At 41.3% G+C, this 22,092-nt stretch overlaps 1 protein-coding gene across 2 annotated transcripts in view; it reads left to right on the top strand.

The window, feature by feature from the left end:
- Positions 1-22,092, top strand: part of STS (steroid sulfatase (microsomal), isozyme S) — a 206,672-nt gene that overhangs the window by 62,942 nt on the left and 121,638 nt on the right. Inside the window, exon 1 of one of the 2 annotated variants that reach the window (XM_011974180.1) lies at positions 8,313-8,671. The exons of the other annotated variant lie outside the window; for it this stretch is intronic. Coding sequence (XP_011829570.1) covers positions 8,661-8,671 — 11 coding nt within the window. The 5' untranslated portion in view covers positions 8,313-8,660. Of the gene's footprint in view, positions 1-8,312; positions 8,672-22,092 lie in introns of those variants that run through there. 2 annotated transcript variants of the gene reach the window in all.

Here is a 22,092-nt window from a genome sequence, read left to right as displayed (position 1 = left end):
ATAATTATAAATAAATCAATGTATATATAAATGTATATTTAATATATACTAGGTGTTATATGTTAAAATATGTATTAAATCTATAAATATTCCTTTTAATACTTTATAATATTTTAATAATAACTTTTTAGGTAAGATATGCAAATAAATTTCTAAACCAAATATCCCAGCCCGAGATCTCTAGCTTTGGATAGAAAAGCATTTACTTTTTAGCAAAATTAATTTTTTTAAATGAAAAACAAAAATTATATTTAGGGTATACAACATGACATTTTGTTTTATGTATATGTGTGTGTGTGTGTGTGTGTGTGTGTGTGTGTGTATGTACGTTATGGAATGGCTAAATGAAGCTAATTAGCATGTGCATTACCTAACATACTTTGTTGGTGGAAAGAACACTTACAATCTACTGTTTAGTAATTTTCAAATATCCAATGTGTTGTTATTCACTACAGTCATCATGTTGTAGGGAAGATCTCTTGAACTCTTGCTCCTAAGTGAAACTTTGTATCCTTAGACCAACATCTCCCCAGTGAAAAACACTTTAACATTCACTCCACTGTATTCATTTTCTATTGCTCCATAGCACACAGTGGCTGGCAACACCTGTGTATCATTTCTCTGGGTTCAGAAGTCTAAGCAAGGGTAGACTTTACCCTACTCAGGGGATCACCAGAATGAAATCAGGGTGCCAGGTATGTTGTGTTCTCCCCTGAGCCTCCTGGTGCTATTCCAAATTCAGTTCATGTTGGTGGAATTCAGTTCCTTGTGGTTCTGGGACTGAGGTTCCCACTTCCTTGCTGCTGAAAGTCCTGGGCCACTAGTGATTTCTAGGTCTGTGAACCCCACAGGGCGTTCACATCATCACTATCAGCTTCTTTGTGGACACTAGTTGGTGTCCAGCATCTCTCTCCGACTTCTGGCCATCTTAGAATTCTGCCTACTACTCCCACCGAATTTTTCTGGGTTGGCTGGGCCTTCCCCCTTGTAGAAAGTTGCTCTGCAGGGAAACCACTCTTTTTGTTTTTCCCACTAGTATTTCTCATGTTCCACAATGTCAGTATATCTGTGAGATGCTCCAGTTTCCTGGGACACCTATCACTTTGCTAAGATTTCCAACAGGCATCAAAGTCTCTACTGGTGGGCTTTGAGGAGAAGGCTGACCTGTTCTTGTGCCCCAGAAGGCACTGCCTATCTTTCTTTATTTTTTAATCTCAGGGCTAGAGTCATCCCTGCCCTGCCCAAAATGGGAAAAGGGCATCTCTTCATAGAGATCAGAGCTACATATAAAAGCCAAACTGGGACCGAATCTAAACACCTGCATTTCCTTCCTCCTCCCCTTCCTTTCAGGGCTTCCTGCTGCAGAACAGGGGAGCAGATACGTGTCAATGTATTCCTTTCCCTTTGTAGCCTGTCCATTTGGGCCAGTCGAAATCATTCAGCAATGCATAAGAGAAGAAATATAATATGCGCTGATGTCCAGGTGTATGCAAGTGATAATATGACTAATGGAAGATGTGAACTGAGAAGGGGATGTGGTTATTAATGATTACTTAGGAAAGAATTCTGGGCCAGGCACAGTGGCTGATGCCTGTAATCCCAGCACTTTGGGAGGCTGAGGTGGGAGGATGGCTTGAGCTCAGAAGTTTGAGACCAGCCATGGGCAACATGGTGAAACCCCATCTCTACTAAAAATACAAAAATTAGCTGGGCATGGTGGCACGCACCTATAATCCCCAGGTACTCCAGAGACTGAGGCACAAGAATTGCTTGAACCCGGGAGGCAGAGGTTGCAGTTAGCTGAGATTTTGCCACTGCACTCCAGCCTGGGAGACAGAGCGAGACTCCATCTCAAAAAAAAGAAAAAGAAAACAAGAAAAAAGAATTCTGTCTGAAGATACTAGGGACCCTAAAAGTTTGCTGTTTATAAAGGGGATTTTATACAACGCACACCTTTGACTTTGTGCCTTCTTGCTCCAGGAGTTACTCCTTTTAAATAGATAGGTCATCTACAGATCCTGCAGATAATCCCTCTGGTATAACCAGAATACGTAGTTATTTACACATATATGTCCCATGATTTTTTCCTTTCAAGGTAATTGATGACGAATTATACTAAACAAACAATTTTCTGGCTGACAAGTACTGTACTTCAGTGAATTTGCTTGATTAAATTGTAATAATGAAATTGAATTTGATGCTTGCTGTGTAAGTATCTACAAATGCAGTTCCTGTTGAAAATGAGACAATCTGAAGTGCCTTCTAATGGACATCCCACTTCCTTAATGTTTCTTTTGTGTGTGTAAGGGAGAAAGTCTAATGTCTGTTCTTTCCCTCATAGGTTCCTAGTTGAGACACTCTTCTGAAAATAAAAGTCAGATTCACAAGAGAAAAACCATCAGAAGTTTATTGGCATATACTCTACCCATCACACAGGAGAGGCCTCAGTTCAAAAATACTTCTCTCTCAAGGCAGTGGCTTAGGGGCTTTGCTCAAATAGGATTTTAACAAAGGGTCATAAATCCTATGTACTGACAAGACAAAGAGGAGAACATGTGCTGGCTACCAAAAGGTAAATTTCTGGGAAGAGTAAAATCTGCCTCTAGCTGCTGTGGTGCTGTCTCTGAGCTAATAGGCGAGAGTTGTAAAGTGGACCATCTTTCGGAGGGAAAGGCAGGCAGGAGGGCAGGAAGGTGGCAAAGGCAGACAGGTGGGCAGGAAGACCTTGTCTTTGTCAATTGCTGTCTTGCTGTGAGGAAAGCAGATGGAGGGGCAATTTGTCCACTACCTTCTAACCTCCTTCTTTTCAATCAATAATCCTCATTATTTTAAAAGGGGATATTTTGGTTTCCTTCATGTGTAAAAACTGTATCCATCTCCAAGCTCAGGAAAGGAACAATTTACAACCACCCTCCCAGGCTGCTCCTGGCTTTTTTTGTGTGTCCCAGTTGGCTTTTCACTTCCTCTCACCTATCCCAGCATACCTACTTTAAAGACTGTTAATCTAGGCTGGGAGTGGTAGCTCACATCTGTAATCATGGTGCTTTAGGAGACCAGGGAAGGAGGATCGCTTGAGGCTAGTTTGAGACCAGTCTGGGCAACATAGTAAGACCCTATCTCTAAAAAAACAAGTTAAACAATTAGCCAGGCGTGGTGGTACCTGCGTGTAGTCCCAGCTACTCAGGAGGCTGAGGTGGGAGGATTGCTTGAGTCTGGGATGGGAGGTTGAGGCTGCAGTGAGCTATGATCTCACCATTGCACTCCAGCCTAGGCCACAGAACAAGACCCTGTCTGAAAACATGAAAATATAAAAGATTGTATTAATTGTCGTCATCATCATTTATATAAAATGCAAAGCAGGCCTGGTACATGGTAGGAATACAATAAACACTATTTACATGTTTTTCCGCCTTGAACATGTTCCCTTTTCCTGCTGAGTCACATTATTTTTTGACTGATTGTGGAGGGGGACACCCAGTGCAAAATTAGTAACTCTGGCAGCTTTCTCTATGTCTTCCTTTTCCTAACTTTTCCATAAAACCATTCCGCCAAAGCCCTCACATGCTCACAGTGGCCTTGTTGTCTCTGATTAATCACAGTTGAAACTGGCTATCTAGAAAGAATGACTAGTTGTCTTAATACTCCAATGGAAATCTGAGTCAGTACACTACTCCTGTTTTTTTAAATGTCTTCTCTTCCCTTGTGGAATGAAAGGAATTTACACATTACACATAATTAGGAGAACAAGGTATTTTTATTTATGCTTTTATTTCAACAGGTTTTTGGGGAACAGGTGGTGTTTGGTTACATGAGTAAGTTCTTTGGTGGTGATTTGTGAGATTTTGGTGCACCCATCACCTGAGCAGTGTACAACTGAACCCTATTTGTACTCTTTTATCCCTCACCCCCTCCTCACCCTTTCCCCCTGAGTCCCCAAAATCCATTGCATCATTCTTATGCCTTTGCATCCTCATAGCTTAGCTCCCACTTATGAGTGAGAACATGCAATGTTTGATTTTTCATTTGTGAGTTACTTCACTTAGAATAATGGTCTCCAATCCCATCCAGGTTGCTGCGAACGCCATTAATTCATTCCTTTTTATGGCTGCATAGTATTCCATCATATATATATTTACCACAGTTTCTTTATCCACTCGTTGATTGATGGGCATTTGGGCTAGTTCCACATTTTTGCATTTGCTAATTGTGCTGCTGTAAACATGCGTGTGCAAGTATCTTTTTCGTATAATGACTTCTTTAGCTCTGGGTAGATAGCCAGGAGTGAGAACAAGGTATTTTGGAGGCAGATAAACCAGGGTTCCATTCAGTGCTCCCCCTCTGGCATTCAAATTCTTCCAATCCTGGATAAATGTGGGGACCCTCTAAACCTCACTTCTTGTGCAATGGGGAGAACAGTACCGTCTAATGTAGGGTGAGAAAGGAGTGATGCAGTTCTGCATTTAGGGCTCCTGATGAATGATGCCCCCGGTGGGGACTGGCCTGGATTGGAATCTTTCCTGTTATCCCTGGAGTCCCTCTACCTATCCCCACCTGTTCTCTACCCTGGAAGACGCCCAGGTTGAACAGCATCCATAGGCTGTCTTGCCTTTTCTGTTATCCTGGTTGTTTTTGGCCAAGGAAAGTCAACAACTGAAAGGGAAAGGAGAACCAGGTTGGGGTTTTCATCTCCTCTGTTCCCTCCTGCAGGATTGCCCAGGATTGCATCCTGTACTACTCAAAGGTTATCACAAGCTCTGGGATCATGCCTTCCCCTTTGGGCCTCAGAGTGGTACCAGCCTCAGGGCTGAGCCGTCTTCCTCCTCTTCCTGCCCACACTGCTGTTAGCTGTCTTTTCAGTAAATTCTCCTCTCATTCTCCTATATTCCATGTGTCTCTTCTTTTCTGCTGGGACCATGTAACCAATGCTAGGTCCTGCTTGGCACCCCCAGGAAAATGACAGCCTATTCACAGACCACAGAGCTGTCCACGGCAGAGGAACCAGAGGGCTAATTAGGAGCTCATGTGCATAGCAAACATATTGGAATGTGTTGGTCCTCCAAGCTGGTCAGAGACGTTTGCCATAGTCACTGAGTCATCAGTGGGGTTATCTGCCTTGCAACCTAACAGTGATGCAACTGACATCTTAAGAGATGGGGCAGACATGCACCTGCACCCCCTTTTTATCAACATGATGGTGAGTAAGTGACATGTGGCTTCCAATAGATGCACAATAGCAGGATGCTACATCAAGGGCTGTGATTCTCTAGTCTTTAGGGTGTCTCCCAGGAAATTTTATTTTATATAAAAATCAAACTTCAACAGGGCTGCAACTCCATTGGTCCAAAAGTCTCCCCTGATTGGTGTCAAATAAAAAAACAAATGCAGACTGAGTGAGGAGGGACTTTTATTCAAAAGGCTTAATGCAAGAGGGAAAACACTCTAGGTCTGCAAGCCTCTCAAAGGCTAGGGGCAAAAATGGTTTTTCTTTTATGGAGAGGAGTAAACAAGGCTAGAAAACATAACAGGCACTGACCTTGAATTTAAGGGTGGCCTGATTAGACAGTAGATGAGAAAACATTTGCCATGAGGCCAGACTGTTCCCAGGAGGAAGTGCCTGCTCACTCAGACTGAGGATGGGCCCGTGTTCAGGGTTCTGGGGGAAAGAGAGAAACTGATTCTACATTTGACTAGGAAGGACAAGTGGCTCAGCTAACTTGTCACTGTTTGTAAGACAAAGAATGAGGATTTAGAGGGTCTCTCTCTGTCCTATTAGACAAGAGACATCTGTGAGTCTTTTCTCAGTCATATGGGGAAGGGGGGTTCTTTGCAATAAGCCATTTTCCAGAACACAAGGTGTGGGAGGATGTTAAGGAGTATTCAGTAGCACTTGATAAAGCACAGTAAGGAAGACTTTATTCAGGACCATGGCAACAGGTGCAGGGACCACAGCAATGGGGACTTGCAGTGGGGGAGAAAGATTGGGCTCAGATCTGAATACAGCATGGGAAAGTGGGGACTCATAGCCACGGGGTAGGGTGCCCATCAGTGGATGGAAAACTACTAAGAGGAAACACCAAGGGCCAGCGGGATTCTTGCTCAACCGACCTAACAGGATTCTAGCAGAAGGCTGACCAGGTGACCACACATCCCCTGAGGGTGGTGGAGGCTGAGGAGCCTGATCAGATACTGAGGTTGAACAGATGCGGGGGGGTGCGGGGGCGGTAGGGTGTTCTTGCTAAATTGAGTTAACAGGCTTCTTGCTAAAACTGGATTTTACAAGCAAGTGCACAGATGGGCCTAGAAGAAAGTTGAAGGTCCCCAGAGGTCAGACAGCTATGATATAAGAGGTTTTAAGCATTTGCATCACATACCACATTCTCTGGGCACTAAAGAGAAGGTAACAGGGCTTTAGCTTTTAGAGGCCTCCACATGATCCACACCTTCCCTCCTGAGCGTGTCAGCTCCCTATGGCCATGCACTCGCCAGCAGCCTCTCAATGGAAACTTCTTGCTTTTTTGTTAAAATTGCTCGGGCGTATGAGAGCCAGTTCTAGTCCCAATAGTATGCCCATCTCATCCAACCTCTTACTGCTTCGGGGGTTTGTTTTGACTCTAGTTTGGTTTTCCTAAGGAATCTGGTTGAAAGAGAGAAGAGAGAACAATATTTTTCAAATCAAATTTCTGCCCCAGGTGTTTGTAGAGCAAAGCCACTGCTTCACCAGGCTAAGGTCGCTTCCCCAGGGCCCAGTAAGACTTTCATGGGCCATGAAGGCAAAACATATTAAATATGTTTTAATATAAAAATATATTATGTAAAAACATAAAACATATCAACATTTGTATTTTACAACTATATTGGTGCAAATACCAATATGATCTTCAATCCCCAATGTTCATTTTCTTTTCTTCTGATTATAACACAAATTAAAACATTTTGTGAGCCCCTAAAAAGGCCTTAGAGAGTGTGCCTGATGGGTAATAATCTGGCCTTTTCCCACTCTCAGATCATGGAAGTTTGGGACTGTTTTGTGTCTTATTCCTCTCATTTCTCAGCCTCTCTCTTGAACTAAGAAGGGAGTTGATGAATTTTTGCAGAACTGGAACTTGTATTCCCCATTGCTTGACATCAAGCTGGAAATGTAGTAAACATTCCCCACGTTGTTGAATTGAGTCACATTAGAAAGCAGGGTATTAGCGCACAGCATTTTTAATTGCTAAGGAAAATTTTAACTTTGCATTCATATGTTCTAAGGAACCTTTATACTTGATGCAGTCAGATTCCTGAGATAAGCCAAATACTTTTTCTGTTTTTGTGTTTCTTTTTTCCTCCATTCTTCATCGTATGCCCTTCAAGGAAATCTGAAAAGTTGGCTTTTTTAAAAATCCTTAGTCACATAGATATGTAGACTGCAATTTTGCTTTTCCTATAGGATTGCTGACCTTGTAAAATGATGCCTATGTATGCATCACTAATCTATGTGCTTAACTTTTAACATCTATGTAATGCTAGGCATATAGACATTGCCTGAGGGCAGGTGGAGGTTGAGGAACCCTATAGAGAATGATCTGATATCATGTGTGATCAGATATTGAGGGTGAGGGCTTCTTGCAAAAACTGGATTTTACAAAGAAGTACACAGATAATCTTAGAACAAGATTCAGGAGACTGGGTTATATTTGGTCAAGCAAAGAATCTTTGTCAAGGGATTTCTTAACCTTTGCTGTTTTCTAAGATCAAAGGGTTCGGGTGAAATGCGACAATGTCAGTGGTATTTCAACTTAGCAACCTCTTTTTCTGTTTTGTCATGGTTGCTGAAATGGAAGGGAGAAAATATTCAAGGAGTCCACCAAGAAAATGCTTACTTAGGCTGGAATAGCATATAATAAGAGATATGTTGTGGTTATAAGATCAATGATTGCGAAAACCTCACTTGAGGGTCTCTCAGGCTGACACCACTTGTCACTTAGCAGTATGATGCAACCTGGCTCTGCAGTTAGCAAACCTGGCCCCAAGGGGCTTTCTAAAACATAAAACCACCTCAGCACAGGTGCAGCTTTTAAATACCTTAAAATAAAGCTCACTCTTATAAGAATAGCTTAAACTTCCTTTAGGAAAGAAATGCCTGGTCACTGACCCAGACTGAATACAGGTATAAGAGACGGGGAAAAATCCCTTGAACTCCCATTCAGTCTCTTATCTGACCATCTCGTTCTCTATGGCCCATGTCACTGGCCTGTTCCTGCTGTAAGTTTTCATATCACTGCTGCTAGCATAAACCGCTTGGGTATCAGATTATGTCTGCATTTATCTTTGACACAAATCATACCGAGGGGGAGAAGTTGCCCCTTCTGAAGAATCCAGTTTACCAGGATCACCTGAAACTCCCAAAAGAATGCAGCAACTAGGCAGAGTGTCTCCGCCTCACATTATCTGCCCAAGCACAGTGCTGTTGGCCAAGCCTCCAGCAGCTGACGGGACCCAGCTGTAGTGAGGTTGCAGTGATTGAGTAGGATTGGCCTGCTTCAAAGCAGAGGTTTCTCATGGGAATATGCTTATTAAACTCCCACTGGTGCAGAAACCATGAACAGAGGATGAACGAATGAGGTTGCAATCTCCTCCATCACAGCTCACTTCCCCAACAATAGGATCTCAAGCTGGAGATGCCTTTAAGGTAAGTGTCTATTCCCCTGGCCAGGCTGGGAGCTTTTAACCATGAAACATACTAGTTGGGATGTTCACAGCAGCTACCTGCTTGTGTTGCATATTCTCCCAACATGTGTTGTCTTGTTCTTGTTTCTTAAATCTGTTGTTGCTTGGTAATTTCCATTGATTATAATGATTTTCTGTGAGGCTTAGCAAGGGAACATTTTAGGAGAGGTTATAAATGGGGCTAATTAGTGACATGCAAATCGCTTTTGTGACTGTTTCAAAACATGTAAATGACCTATAATTAAATTTTGTTGCCAAATTATTTGTTAATTATCATCTTCCTATCAAGTTTATTGCATCAGGAGATGTCACTCACTGTCTAAAAGGTGGAGCGAGGAAGAGCATTGTGCATGTGTGTTGCAGAGAGGGAAAGAATGCTTGTTTTGTTGGGTTTCTGTCTCCATTGGTGTGCTTTTATTTTTTTGTTTCCACTTCTGTGTATCTCAGATGACGAGTTTGTCTATGGGCTGTCAGAATCTTCTGGTTGAGAAAGATGGTGGGAACCACTTTGTTTAAATTTCCTAATTTTCCATAAACAAGTCCCTTCTGCAATATCCCCGACAGATACGACTTTTCACCCTCCACCCAATTCCCGCATGGGAGGAAGGGACTTTGAGAGGCTGATCATTTCGTGGTCTGGCAGCACTCGTAAGTTCCTGGTTCTGTTCTGGACACTGTCCCAGCTGTGGCTTCTGAGACAATGGCTAAATCCTTTCTCTCTTTTACAGAGCACCATTCGAACACACTTTAGTGCAGCTCAAATGCCATTTTCTGCTCTGTGTGAAATGTTACCAATTCCTAAGAAATCCTGGATGTCAGATTTTTCTCTTTATTTGAGACGGAGTCTCGCTGTGTCACCCAGGCTGGAATGCAGTGGCGCGATCTCGGCTTACTGCAAGCTTCACCTCCCGGGTTCACGCCATTCTCCTGCCTCAGCCTCCTGAGTAGTTGGGACGACAGGCGCCCGCCACCACACCCGGCTACTTTTTTGTATTTTTAACAGAGACGGGGTTTCACTATGTTAGCCAGGATGGTGTCGATCTCCTGACCTCGTGATCAGCCCACCTTGGCCTCCCAAAGTGCTGGGATTACAGGCATGAGCCACTGTGCCCGGCCGTCAGATGGTTTTTATACCCTTAAGCATCCTGATCGCTCTCCTTTGATATACCACTGAGTCTCCATCCCTCTTAAATCACAGTGATCTGCACTGAAAAATATTCCAACTCTGGTCTGACTTTGTGTAAACAGCTGAGTGGAACTCATCTTCCTTGTCCCAAAAGCATCTTCTTCTTTGTAATGTACACCAAACTAGTATTAACTTCAGGCTTCTCAGTCATTCCCTTCCCCAGCTGACTAAACTCGCTTTGTAGTTGTTTAAAGTCTTCTTCACAGGAGCTGCAAGTAGGTCACATCTAAATATTGGCATCTTTGTGCCATTGATTACGTTTCTTAAATAAGAAGATTATGCGTTTTCCCCATTGCATTTAATTTTGTTAGTTTCCATCTTTTGTTCCACTTCTCAAGGTCTTTTCTGAATCTGTGTTCTCTTCTGATGCACGTGCCGTCTTCCCCATGTTGGGTAAATATTCTGACAGTCGATTCATACAAATCATTGATGTAAATTATGGAATAGTGCAGAGCTATATAGCACAGGCTCAATAACCTCTCCGATTCGGTACAACACTTTAGTCAGCACTCTTGTGGAGCATTTGTTTAGCTAGTTAAAACTTGTAGATGCTGTAACACATGATTTTCAAATTCTAAGCTAGAATGGCTATTCATTCCACTGCTGATATTACTGGAAGGAGGAAGTCTGGTAGCATTACCTCAAAACACAGGAGGCCAACGTTGTTCCCAGAGAGCTCAAGATGGCACCAAAAGATCACTGTTTAGCTTCCTAGGTGCACACGAACCATCTTTAGGAATATGAATTCAGGAATCTTATGTCAGAGAAATTTTGCATTAACTAGTCTAACTAAAACAAAGATAATTAATACCTTCTTTGTTTATTTAAAAATGACATGGTTGTTTATAAAGTGACATCACACCACATGCCCCCCTAGGCAGTAAATGTTTATCTGTGGACATTCTCCTAATATACGCAGCATACTCTCTGGCTATATTGGGCATAAATTTGTTTGCATTTGCATAAGCACTGTTATAGACTGACTGTTTCTGACTCCCCAAAATTCGTATGTTGAAACCCCAACCCCTAAGATGATGGTATTTGGAGGTGGGGCTTTTGGGAGGTGAAGAGGTTATGAAGGTGGAAACTCATGAATGGGACTGGTTTCCCATAGTGATTATAAAAGAGGCCCCAGAGAGTCCCCTTGCTTCTTCCACCATGTGAGGACACATCAGGAAGGCACCATCTACGAACCAGGAAGCAAGTCCTCACTAAATACTGGATCTCTTGGTGCCTTGTTCTTGCACTTCCAAGAACAAATTTATTGTTCCAGGGCTGTGAGCAATATGTTTCTGTTGTTTATAAGCCACTTAGTCTATCGTACTTTGGCATGATAGCCAAACAGACCAAGGCAAGAACCATTTTAATAAACAAGGAATTGTCATTGGCTAATTAAGTAGAATTGTGTAATCATGTTGTTTGAATTTGGATCTTGTTGGTTTACTGTTGTCATAACTGTCTGTCTGCAAGTAACAATAGGCTTGAAACCTAAGCAAACTTAACATATGGAAATCTGTGTCAAGGGCATCTCTGCTTTATAAAAGACAGTCTTCAATTAGAACCCCTCCGCAGTGGGATTGAGCACAAAAACAGAGCTATTTGTGAGAAAGGATGCCCTCAGCTGCAACAACAACAAAAAAAGTTTTCCGCCTTTTTCAAAATTGTGTTTAAACTAAAGGCAACTATCATCATTAAGTTTTTTGTTCTATCTAGATTTTTGCAATGCTTTCCATCTCAGAACAGAGACTACTGCCCTAAATATTCAATTAATATTAGATGGCCCTATAGGAATTTATGTCTAAGAGATAGCATTCATTATCTGTATTTTTTTCCTATTGCTTTTTAGGCATTGATTTATTTTTATATATTTAGGGGATGTAAGTATAATTTTGTTACAGAGATATATTGTGTAGCAGTAGTCTGGACTTTTAGTGTATCCATCATCCAAATAGTGAACTTTGTACCCTCGCTCCTATCTCACCCTCGCTCCTATCTCACCGCCCACCTTTTATGGTCTCCAGTGTCTGTTATTCCAGTTTGTATATCCATGTCTGTCCATTGTTTAGCAACCACTTATAAGTGACAATATGTAGTATTTGACTTTCTGAGTTATTTCAGTAATGATAATGACCTTTAGTTCCCTCCATTTTGTTGCAAACGACATGAATTCATTCTTTTATATGACTGAGAAGTATTCCATGGAATATATATACCACTTTTTTTTTAAATCCAATCCTCTGTTGATGGACACTTAGGTTGATTCCATATCTTTGGTATTGTGACTAGTGCTGAGATAAATGTACAAGTGCAGGTATCTTTTTAATACAATGATGTCTTTCCCTTTGGGTACATACCCAGTAGTGGGATTGCTGGGTCAAATGGTAGTTCTATTCAATTCTTTGAGAAATCTCCATATTGTCTTCCATAGAGGTTATATTAATTTACATTCCCACCAACAGTGTACAAGTGTTCCATTTTCTCTGCATTCTTAACAACATCTGTTGTTTTTAGACTTTTTAATATAGCCATTCTGATGGTGTAAGATGGTACCTCATTGTGGTTTTAATTTGCATTTCTCTGATGATTAGTGGTCTTGCACACTTTTTTTCATATGTTTCTTGGGTGCTTATATGTCTTCTTTTGGAAAATGTTTGCGTCATTTGCCCCCTTTTTAATGGGATTATTTGTTTTTTGTTTTTTTTTCTTATTGAGTTGTTTGAGTACCTCGTAGATTCTAGATATTAGCCCTTTGTCAGATGCATAGTTTGCAAATTTTTTTCCATTCTGTAGGTTGTCTATTTACTCTGTTGATTGTTTCTTTTGCTGTGCAGAAGCTTTTTAGTTTAAGTCCTGTTTGCCTAATTTTGTTTTTGTTGCATTTGCTTTTGAGGACTCAGTCATGAACTAAAGCCAAGAGTGAATTAGATGTATTTTTTTAAGTTTATGGAAACCAGCAGAAGACATAGACTACATAGACATTCATTTTTTTTTTTTTCACTTTCGTCATCATGGAAATATTCTGAGACATGAAACATCACTGTGACCCAAGGAGAGGCATCGGCGAGAGTTAGTTGAAAGAGAAGGAGAAAGGAAAAGAGTGGAATATCATTCACTGGACACCTCCCATCTGCCTTGGAAGTTGGGTGCACTTCATCTGTTTTAAAAATGGAGATAATGGGACATGGAAGCTTGGAGTAATAAAGTCAATATTTGAAAGGGGGACAAGCTGACTTTATGATCTGATCTTTTCACTTAAAGCTCTCAGTTCTTCACTGGGCACGGTGGCTCACGCCTGTAATCCCAGCACTTTGGGAGGCCGAGGCGGGTGGATCACGAGGTCAGGAGATCGAGACCATCCTGGCTAACACGGTGAAGCACCGTCTCTACTAAAAAATACAAAAAATTAGCCGGGCGTGGTGACGGGCACCTGTAGTCCCAGCTACTCGGGAGGCTGAGGCAGGAGAATGACCGGGAGGTGGAGGTTGCAGTGAGCTGAGATCGCGCCACTGCACTCCAGCCTGGGTGACAGAGCCAGACTCTGTCTCAAAAAAAAAAAAAAAACAAAAAAAAAAAAAAAAAAAACAAAAAACAAAACAAACAAACAATAAAAAAACAAAAAACCTCTCAGTTCTTCAGTGAGAAAAGTAGGTGTCCTGGACATTATTTTATACTAGCCAAATTCTGACTTGATCAGGAATTAAAATGTAATGGTTTCAAAGCACTAGATAATTCATCAACCAGTAGCACTAAGCACAGGGGTAGGGTTAGTCCCTCCTCATACCAATTTTATGGCTGTCATTAGAGTCAAGCATTTAACCTCCCTGGACTTCAGTCCCTTCACTTGTGCAATGGACTGACTGTTTATTCCCCCCCACCCCCAAATTCATATATTTAAATTCTAACCCTCGAGATGATGGTATTTGGATGAGGGGCCTTTGGAACGTGATTAATCATGAGGGGGTTGTCCTCAAAAATGGGATTAGTACCCACATAAAAGAGACCCCAGAGAGCTCCCTCACTCCTTATACCATATGAAAACATGGGGAGAAGGCACTTCCTGTCTATGAAACAGGAAGCAGGTCCTCACCAACACAGATTCTGCAATACCTTGGTCTTGGACTTCCAGCCTGCAGAGCTGTGACAATTAATTTCTGTTGCTTATAAGCCACCTAATCTGTTGTATTCCATGATAGCAGCTCAAATAGACTAAGACAATCTGTAAAATGAGGGTATTCACCACCCATGAGGTCTCATAGAACCTTCTGGGTCTAACTGTCTGTGGTTCTCAAAGCCTTCCCCATTTGAAGGTTGATGTTTCCTACTTGGTGGAACATTTCTCTTGCTTCCAACTTTATTTTGCTCTTTCTGTCTTCCTTGGCTGAATTCTCTCTTCCCTGTAATTTTCTCTGCATGGCACTTGCAGTTTCACCAGTGGGCTATGGAAGATGTCTTTCAAAGCCTCTGGCTAAGGTATAAGAACAGCTGGGGTCCTCATTGGAAAGCCGTCGAAACTTTAAAACAGTAGGCTGAGGTCTAGAACTGTTCCAGGAGGCGAGATGACAGCAATTGTCCTTGTGTTCATATCCTCTGGTTAATGTGACTCCCAGCTATGAATCAACCTTTATATAAATGCATTTTGGCTCACTGGACTGAATGTAGCTCGGATTCAATAATAGAAAACGTGTGGGAGGAGACAGTGAGAACCCTGAAGCCAGAATGGTCTGATGTTTCTTGTGCTGGAGGTTCCCAGGTTCAGAGATTCACCAGGAGGACTAACAGGCTCAGTGCATAGTGGGGCTCATGGCTAAGATGTATTTCAACAAAAAAATACAGAACACATTGAACAAAGGGAAACAGCGCATGGGGTAAAGTCTGGCAGAATCCAGGCATCAGCTTCCAGGTATGTCTCTGAAAGGAGTCACACGGGACATACTTAACTCCTCCAGCAGTGAGCTGTCAACACATGTGAAGTGTTGCCTACAAGGGAAGCTGGTTAGAGACTCAGCACCCAGGTTTTTTATTGGGAGCTATTCATATTAGTGCCCTTTGCCTAGTACTACCAAATTTGCAGACTCCCAGACAGAAAGCAGGTGTTCAGCATAAACTATGTTGTTTGTACAAGCATTTCAGGCAGAGTGCATCATTCTTATTAATTCTGGGAAGGTGAGAACCCTCCCCAAATCTAATTCCCAATTGCCAGCCGAGAGCACACATTACAAGCAGGCCTTTCTAAGGAGAGCAATCTCAGGTCCTCTATGTTAACTTCTTTCTGCATATTTCTAAAGTGTTTCATATTTATTATCTTTTTAAGGAAACAAGCTCTGTCACCATGAAGTCCTAGATGCATCCCAGAATGTAAAAGCTAGAGGAGAATCTTGGCTGTAGCCCATGACTTCATTTTATAGATAACAAAGCCAATTCTCTTCTTTTTCTTATTTTTAGTATATTTTTATGAGATATAATTTTCCTACAGTAAAATGCACAGATCTTAAATGTTCTGTTTGATAAGTTTTGATAATTTTATACACACATATAATCACTGTCCCAAACAAAATATGTAGCGCATGCCCATTATCATCTCAGAACGTTCCTGTTGCTCCTCTCTAATCAATACCCCAGCCAGAGACAAACACTTTTCAGAGTTCTATCACCATAGATAATTTTTGCCTTTTCTTGGACTACATATGAATGGATTCAGGCTATATGGATTCTTTGGGGTCTCACCTCTTTCACTCAACATAATGTGTGTGAGATTCTTATTTGTTGTTGCATGTATCAGTGGTTCGTTTATTTTCATGGCTAAGTAGTCTTATGTTAGATTGATGTTCCAGAGTTTGTTTATGCATTCTTCTGTTGATAGCTATTTGGATTGTCTCCAGTTTTTGGTTATTGTGACTAAGGCTTTGGGTGGATAGATAGTTTTATTTCTCTTGTTTAAACATTGAGTAGTGTAATTGCTTGACAGTAAGATACATGTCTATTCAATTGTATAGGAAATGGCCAAACTTTTCTCTAAAACGTTTGCATGAGTTTACACTTCAACAAGTAATATATAAGAGTTCTAGGGGCCAGGTACGGTGGCTCATGCCTGCAATTCCAGCACTTTGAGAGGCTGAGGTGGAAGGATTGCTTGAGCCCAGGAGTTTGAGACCAGCCTCGGCAACATGGTAAGACCTGATTTCTACAAAAATGAAAAAATTAGCCAGAGTAGTGGCTAATTTGTCTCTAGTCCTAACTATTTGGGAGGATTGCTTCAACCCAGGAGGTCAGTGCTGCAGTGAACTTTGTTCGTGCGACTGCGCTCCAGCCTGGGTGACAGAGCGTGACCCCGTCTCAAGAAAAAAAACAGTTCCACTTGTTCTGCATCTTCACTAGCATTTGGTATTTTCCATTTTTTGTTGTTTCGTTTTGTTTTTATTTTAGCCACCGTAGGGGTTGTAAAATGGTATCTCATGGTGGTAATTTTCACTTCTCTGATTACTAATCAGGCTGAATACCTATTTATTTGCTTATTAGCCTTTTGTATATCTTCTTGTATAAAGTGCATATTCAATTGTTTTACCCATCGTATTGTTTCATTCCTTTTTTTATCATTGATTTGTTCTTTACATATTCTGGATATTTAAAAAATAGTTGTCTTACAAATAAGTTTCCCTGGTCTATGCTGCTTATCTATATTCCTTTTTTCCTAATTTTTAAGAAATTGAATGTTACTTTGAATTGTTTTAAGTTATCTCATGTATCCTCTTAATAGTCCCACTCTCTTCACTTGATGATAAATTAGAAGCATCTAAAAGAACCAATCATTTCCCAAAAAGTAAATTAAAACCTTTCTATAGCCATTGTTTGGTTCTAATTACTCTATTGGCCTTGTTCAAATCGTCTTTTATTTATTATTATTATTTTTTTTAATAAAAGCAAGCTTTATTTTGCTATCTGATGAGACAATATGCTGGTTTGAGAGTTTGGAATAAAAAACATGGATGTTTGTATTATTAAGGAAAGTTTCCGAGCACATAGTTATTAAGGAAAGCATATATTATTAGGCAAAGTTTCCAAGCAGAAGTCTTAGAATAGACATAAAAATGTGAAATAATGAACAGTGACCTTAGTATTTGCCATTGTCATTGTTCCATGCAATATGTTTTTAAAAATTTTTATTTGATAGTGATAAGAATACTATGAGATCTAACCTCTTAAAATTTTAAGTGTGCAATACAGTATTGTTGACTGCTGGTACAATGTTTGACTGCAGGTCTCTGGAGCTAATCCATCTTGCTTACCTGAAGTTTTATGCCTGCTGACACATAACTCCCCATTTTCCTTTCCCCTATCCCCTGGAAACCACCACTCTGCTTTTCAGTCTTATGAATTTAGCTACTTTAGATACCTCATATAAGTGGAATAATACAGAATTTGTCTTTCTCTACCTGGCTTATTTCACTTAACGTAAGGTTCTCAAGGTTCATCTATGCTGTTACATATTGTAGAATTTCCTTCCTTTTAAGGCTGTGTAGTATTCCATCGTATGTATAGACCATGTTTTTGTTGTTGTTGTTTTTAAATCCATTTATCTGTTGATGAGCATTTAGGTTGCTTCCATATCTTGGCTATGGTGAATAGTACTGCAGTGAAGAGAGGAGTGTGATATGTCTTTGAGATTTCAGGGCCGTTGGGTATATTTCCAGGAGTGGGATTGCTAGATCACAAGGTAGTTCCATTTTTTAATTTGTCAAAGAACTTCCATACTGTTTTTCACAGCAACAGCACCTTTTTGCATTTCCACCAACAGTGTGCAAAGAAATTCTCCACATCCTCACTAACACTTGTCTCTTGTTGTTTGTTTTTCTAAGAGCAGCTGTTCTGACAGTTGTGGAGTGATATCTCGTTGTGTGTGGGTTTGAGTTGCATTTTCCTGATGATTTGTGATGTTGAGCATATTTTCATGCGCTTCTTGGCGTTTGTATGTGTTCTTCGGAGAAATGTCTAGTGAAGTCCTTTGCCCATTTTTTAATTGGGTTATTTGTAGTTTTGTTATTGAGTTTGGGAGTTCATTATATATTTTGGATATATGGTTATCAGTATATTGTTTGGAAATATTTTCTCCCATTCCATAGGTTGCCTTTTCACTTCGTTATTTCCTTTGCTGCACAGAAGCTTTTTAGTTTGACGTAGTCCCACTTGTCTATTTTTGCTTCTATTGCCTGAAGCCTATTCACATTCTTAAATGTATCTTTTGATGAATAGAAATAGTTGCTTCATTTTACCTTTTACTCTTTACATTTTAATTCATTTTAATTTGGATAATTTTCTTGACCTGTCTTCAAGTTCTCTGATTCTTTTCTTTGCCCATGACATGAACTTCTTATTTCTGATGTTATATCTATTTTGTTTGATAGCTGGCATTTCTGTTTGTTTCTTCTTTCGTATTTTCATCTTGCCCCTGAAATTCCCATCTCTTAACATATGCTGTTTGCCTTTCCTGCTAGATTCTTTTATGGATTTCCTATGCATGTCTTAAAGGATATAGATGAAATATCTAACATTTGCATACCTCCTGCTATTTCACATGTCATATACGCAAACATAAATATGCATGCATAATAGACATTGGTTGTAAAAAATAGTGGAGACCGAGTCAGTCATATTTTCGCCTAGAAAACATCACACACTTCATCTGTGTGGCCCCTTGGTAAGCTGCTGTGTCAGCGTGAATGTCATTTGTTTGGTTTTAATTAGATTCTGCTCATCCCCTTGGCTTCAGATGCTTTGAGAGGGGATCCACACTTTCCCTTTAGCAGCGCTTAGGATCTGAGCACTGGTGAGACTCTAAGTCATGCTCTGGTTACAGCCTGGCTGCTCACTTGTTGGGTTTTTGAAGAGTCCCCTTTGTTTTCTGTCTTGCCCTGGATTTGGTCATTCCAAATTCCCATCCTAGGTGGGGGACAGGGATAGGTGTGTGGCTGCCCATGGGAAAGATTCAGAGTGCCTTGGAGGAGTGTGTCTGAGCTTCCCTGCACTGCCTCACTCTGAGTTTGTTTTTGCACTGTGTGGTGTACAATTCCCCAGGGGGCTTCATGAAGACTGCAGGAGTGCATTGAAGGGTTGGCTGCAGGTGGGCTGTCTGGCCGGAGGCTGATCTGCCGTGCCAGCCTGCCTACACCCAGTTTTTAATGTCGCCCAGAAGTGACATTAAAAACTCCTTTCAATGTCAGCTGGATTCTTCCTCTTCTCCCCACTCCTGCTACCAGGGGTGAAAGCAACTGAAGGTTTCTTCTTTGTAGGAAGGTTCATCACATCCTGGATTCTGGTTCATGTATGTTTTTTCTGCATCTTCAGCCTTTTTTAGGGGGGGGGCCGGGGGACGTGGGGGCACAGGGTTTTACTCTGTTGCCCAGGCTGCAGTGCACTGGTATGATCATGGTTCACTGCAGCCTTGAACCCCTGGGCTCAAGAGATTCTCCAACCTCAGCCTTCTGAGTACCTGGGACTACAGGCATGTGCCACCATGCCTGGCTTATTTATTTATTTATTTATTTGTAGAAATGGGGTCTTTCTATGTTGCCCAGGCTAGTCTCAAACTCCTGGTCTCAAGCAATCCTCTTGCTTTGGCCTCCCAAAGTGCTGGGATTACGGACATGAGCCACTACCAGGTCCATCCTTAGCTTTTTGATGGATCTTAAAAGGCCATGATTTTAATTGGAAGCCTCATAAATCACTGTTGGGAATGTGAAGTGGTTCAACCACTCTAGAAAACAGTCTGGTAGTTCCTTCATAATTTAAACCTAGACTTTCCATATGACCCAGCCATTCCACTCCTAGGTATGTACCCAAAAGAATTGAAAACAGGCGTGAATGCTCATAGCTGCATTATTCATGATTTCCCTAAAGTGAAAGCAACCCAGACATGGTGCATGATTCTGTTCATATGAAATGTCCAGAATAGACAGATCCATAGAGAGAGAAGGCAAATTAGTGGTTCTCAGGAGCTGGGAGAGAGGAATGAGGAGTGACCACTGACAGGCACAGGGATCTCCATTTAGGGGTGATGAAAACATTCTGGAATGAGATACACGTGACGGTTGTACAACATAGTGGATGTACTAAATCCACTAAACACTTTAAGTGTACTAAAACACTTAAAGTGGTTTAAATGGTGAAGTTGATGTTATGTGAATTTTGTCATAATTTAAAAAGAAACTCTGAGTTCAAGGCTTCGTGGCGTCTTCACCTTGTCAATGTGTATTCACTGGTCCCTTTGGCTTTCCACATCTTAATTAGTGTGGAGTCCTAATTAGGGAGGGAGGTCAGGCTAGGGGGAAGGAGGGAAAGTAGAAAGAGAAGGCAGGTAACTTATAAGTCTCCTTTTCTTCATGCTCCAGAGCACGTAGCCCTCCTGTGCAAATAACTCACAGTCTGCCTGCACCCAGCTATCACCAGACCCTTGGCTGATAGAAAATTGCAAGTTATCTCACTGCAACCTTGGCATTATCGGTACTGCACAAAGCCCTCTTCAGCACACAGCACAAGTGCCATCCTATAAAATCCCCAGGAAGCCTTTGTCTCTTTGCAGTCAGCTCTTCTCTCACTGATCTGCCTGTTGCACCCTTGCAACATATTTTCATACTCTCTCTAATAAATCGGCTTTTTTTTTTTTAACCTACAACTGTCTTGGTAAATTCTTTTTATTCCTGCACCACCAACCACAGAGAGTCGCCACTCACCTGTGACAATTAGCAATGAAAGCTGACTGCCCTTTTCATAGCCTATAACTTTAATTTTGTTTTTTTCTGTAAACATTTTCAACTGGCCACATGTGTCTTGAGTAGACAGAGGGTAATTGTCAGCTTTTGCTTTCTGGTTGTCCTGTTAGGGTATTGGGATCCTATGGCAAAGAGCAACAGTGAGGGTAAGTGGAAATTCTTAGGAAAACCTAAGGACCACATCTGGGGTAACAGATTAAGACCCAGAGCCCAGGGGCCAGGAGTTTGGTAGAAGCAGAATGAAACAGAAGCTCTGGGAAATGGAGTGGTCCCCAAAACCAGGCACCACCTGCAGGTGCATGAGTGAGGAGGGAGGGATGGTGCGTGTATACACTGCATTAGGGTTAGTGAAACCTTTATACAGTGCATTAGTGTTAGCAAAAGACACTTATAGGACTTTATCCCCTTTATTTTTTTTTAACCACCTTGAGAAATGGAACATGGGTTTGGAGAAGGCAGAGTGACATACATTTTATTCTGTTGCAATTTGGGTATTCTGGTACCTTAGTTTGCCTCTGATATGTTTTAGCCAAGGGGAAGAGGCTGGCAAGGTTTCCATTAAAATTTGTTTTCACCTTTACTTACACCAATTTGGTAGATACAGCGGGTGAGCAGTTTCCCACCTTGAACAGGAGCATGAGAAAAATGTATCTGCTTTTGCTGCAGACAGCCCAGGTCTGGAGACCCTGGGATTGGGAAGGCTGGTTCCATTGGGTAGAAGCATGGAGAGCGTGAGCTAGGCACCATCAGGGACCATGGTGTGAGCTGATGTGGACACCCAAACACGTGGGGGCTCTCCTTAAAGTGCCTTTTGGCTGATTGTAGATGTCAGGTCCACTTATATTTCCCTGGGTTCTTGTGGCTTGGATCCCTGAAGACTCACCAAGGATGTGATGATCACATCACTGTGGGCAAATTTTATATTGCATCCTCCTCAAGCTGGACTTTGAACCTAGGAAAATGATGTTTTAATTATTTTTTGGTACATTATGTTTGTACATATTTATGGGGTACATGTGAAATTTTGTTACATGCATAGAATGTGTAATGATTAAGTCAGGGTATTTGGGGTATCCCTCACCTTGAGTGTTTATCATTTCTGTGTGCTGGGAACATTTCAAATCCTCTCTTCTAGCTATTTTGAAATATACAATATATTGTTTTTAACTATAGTCACCCTACTCTGCTATGGAACTAGAACTTATTCCTTCATATAACTGTATTTTTGTACCCATTAACCATCTCTTCATTGCCCCCACCCCCTACACCCTTCCTTGCCTCTGGTATCTATCATTCTACTCTCTACCTCTGTGAGATCAACTTTTTTAGTTTCCACATATGACTGGGAACATGTGGTATTTGGCTTTCCGTGCCTGGCTTATTTCACTTAACATAATGACCTCTAGTTCCATCCATGCTGCTGCAAATTACAGG

Source organism: Mandrillus leucophaeus, unplaced genomic scaffold, assembly GCF_000951045.1.
Source record: "Mandrillus leucophaeus isolate KB7577 unplaced genomic scaffold, Mleu.le_1.0 Scaffold1008, whole genome shotgun sequence".
Taxonomy (NCBI): domain Eukaryota; kingdom Metazoa; phylum Chordata; class Mammalia; order Primates; family Cercopithecidae; genus Mandrillus; species Mandrillus leucophaeus.
This window is presented reverse-complemented; position numbering and strand designations above follow the sequence as displayed.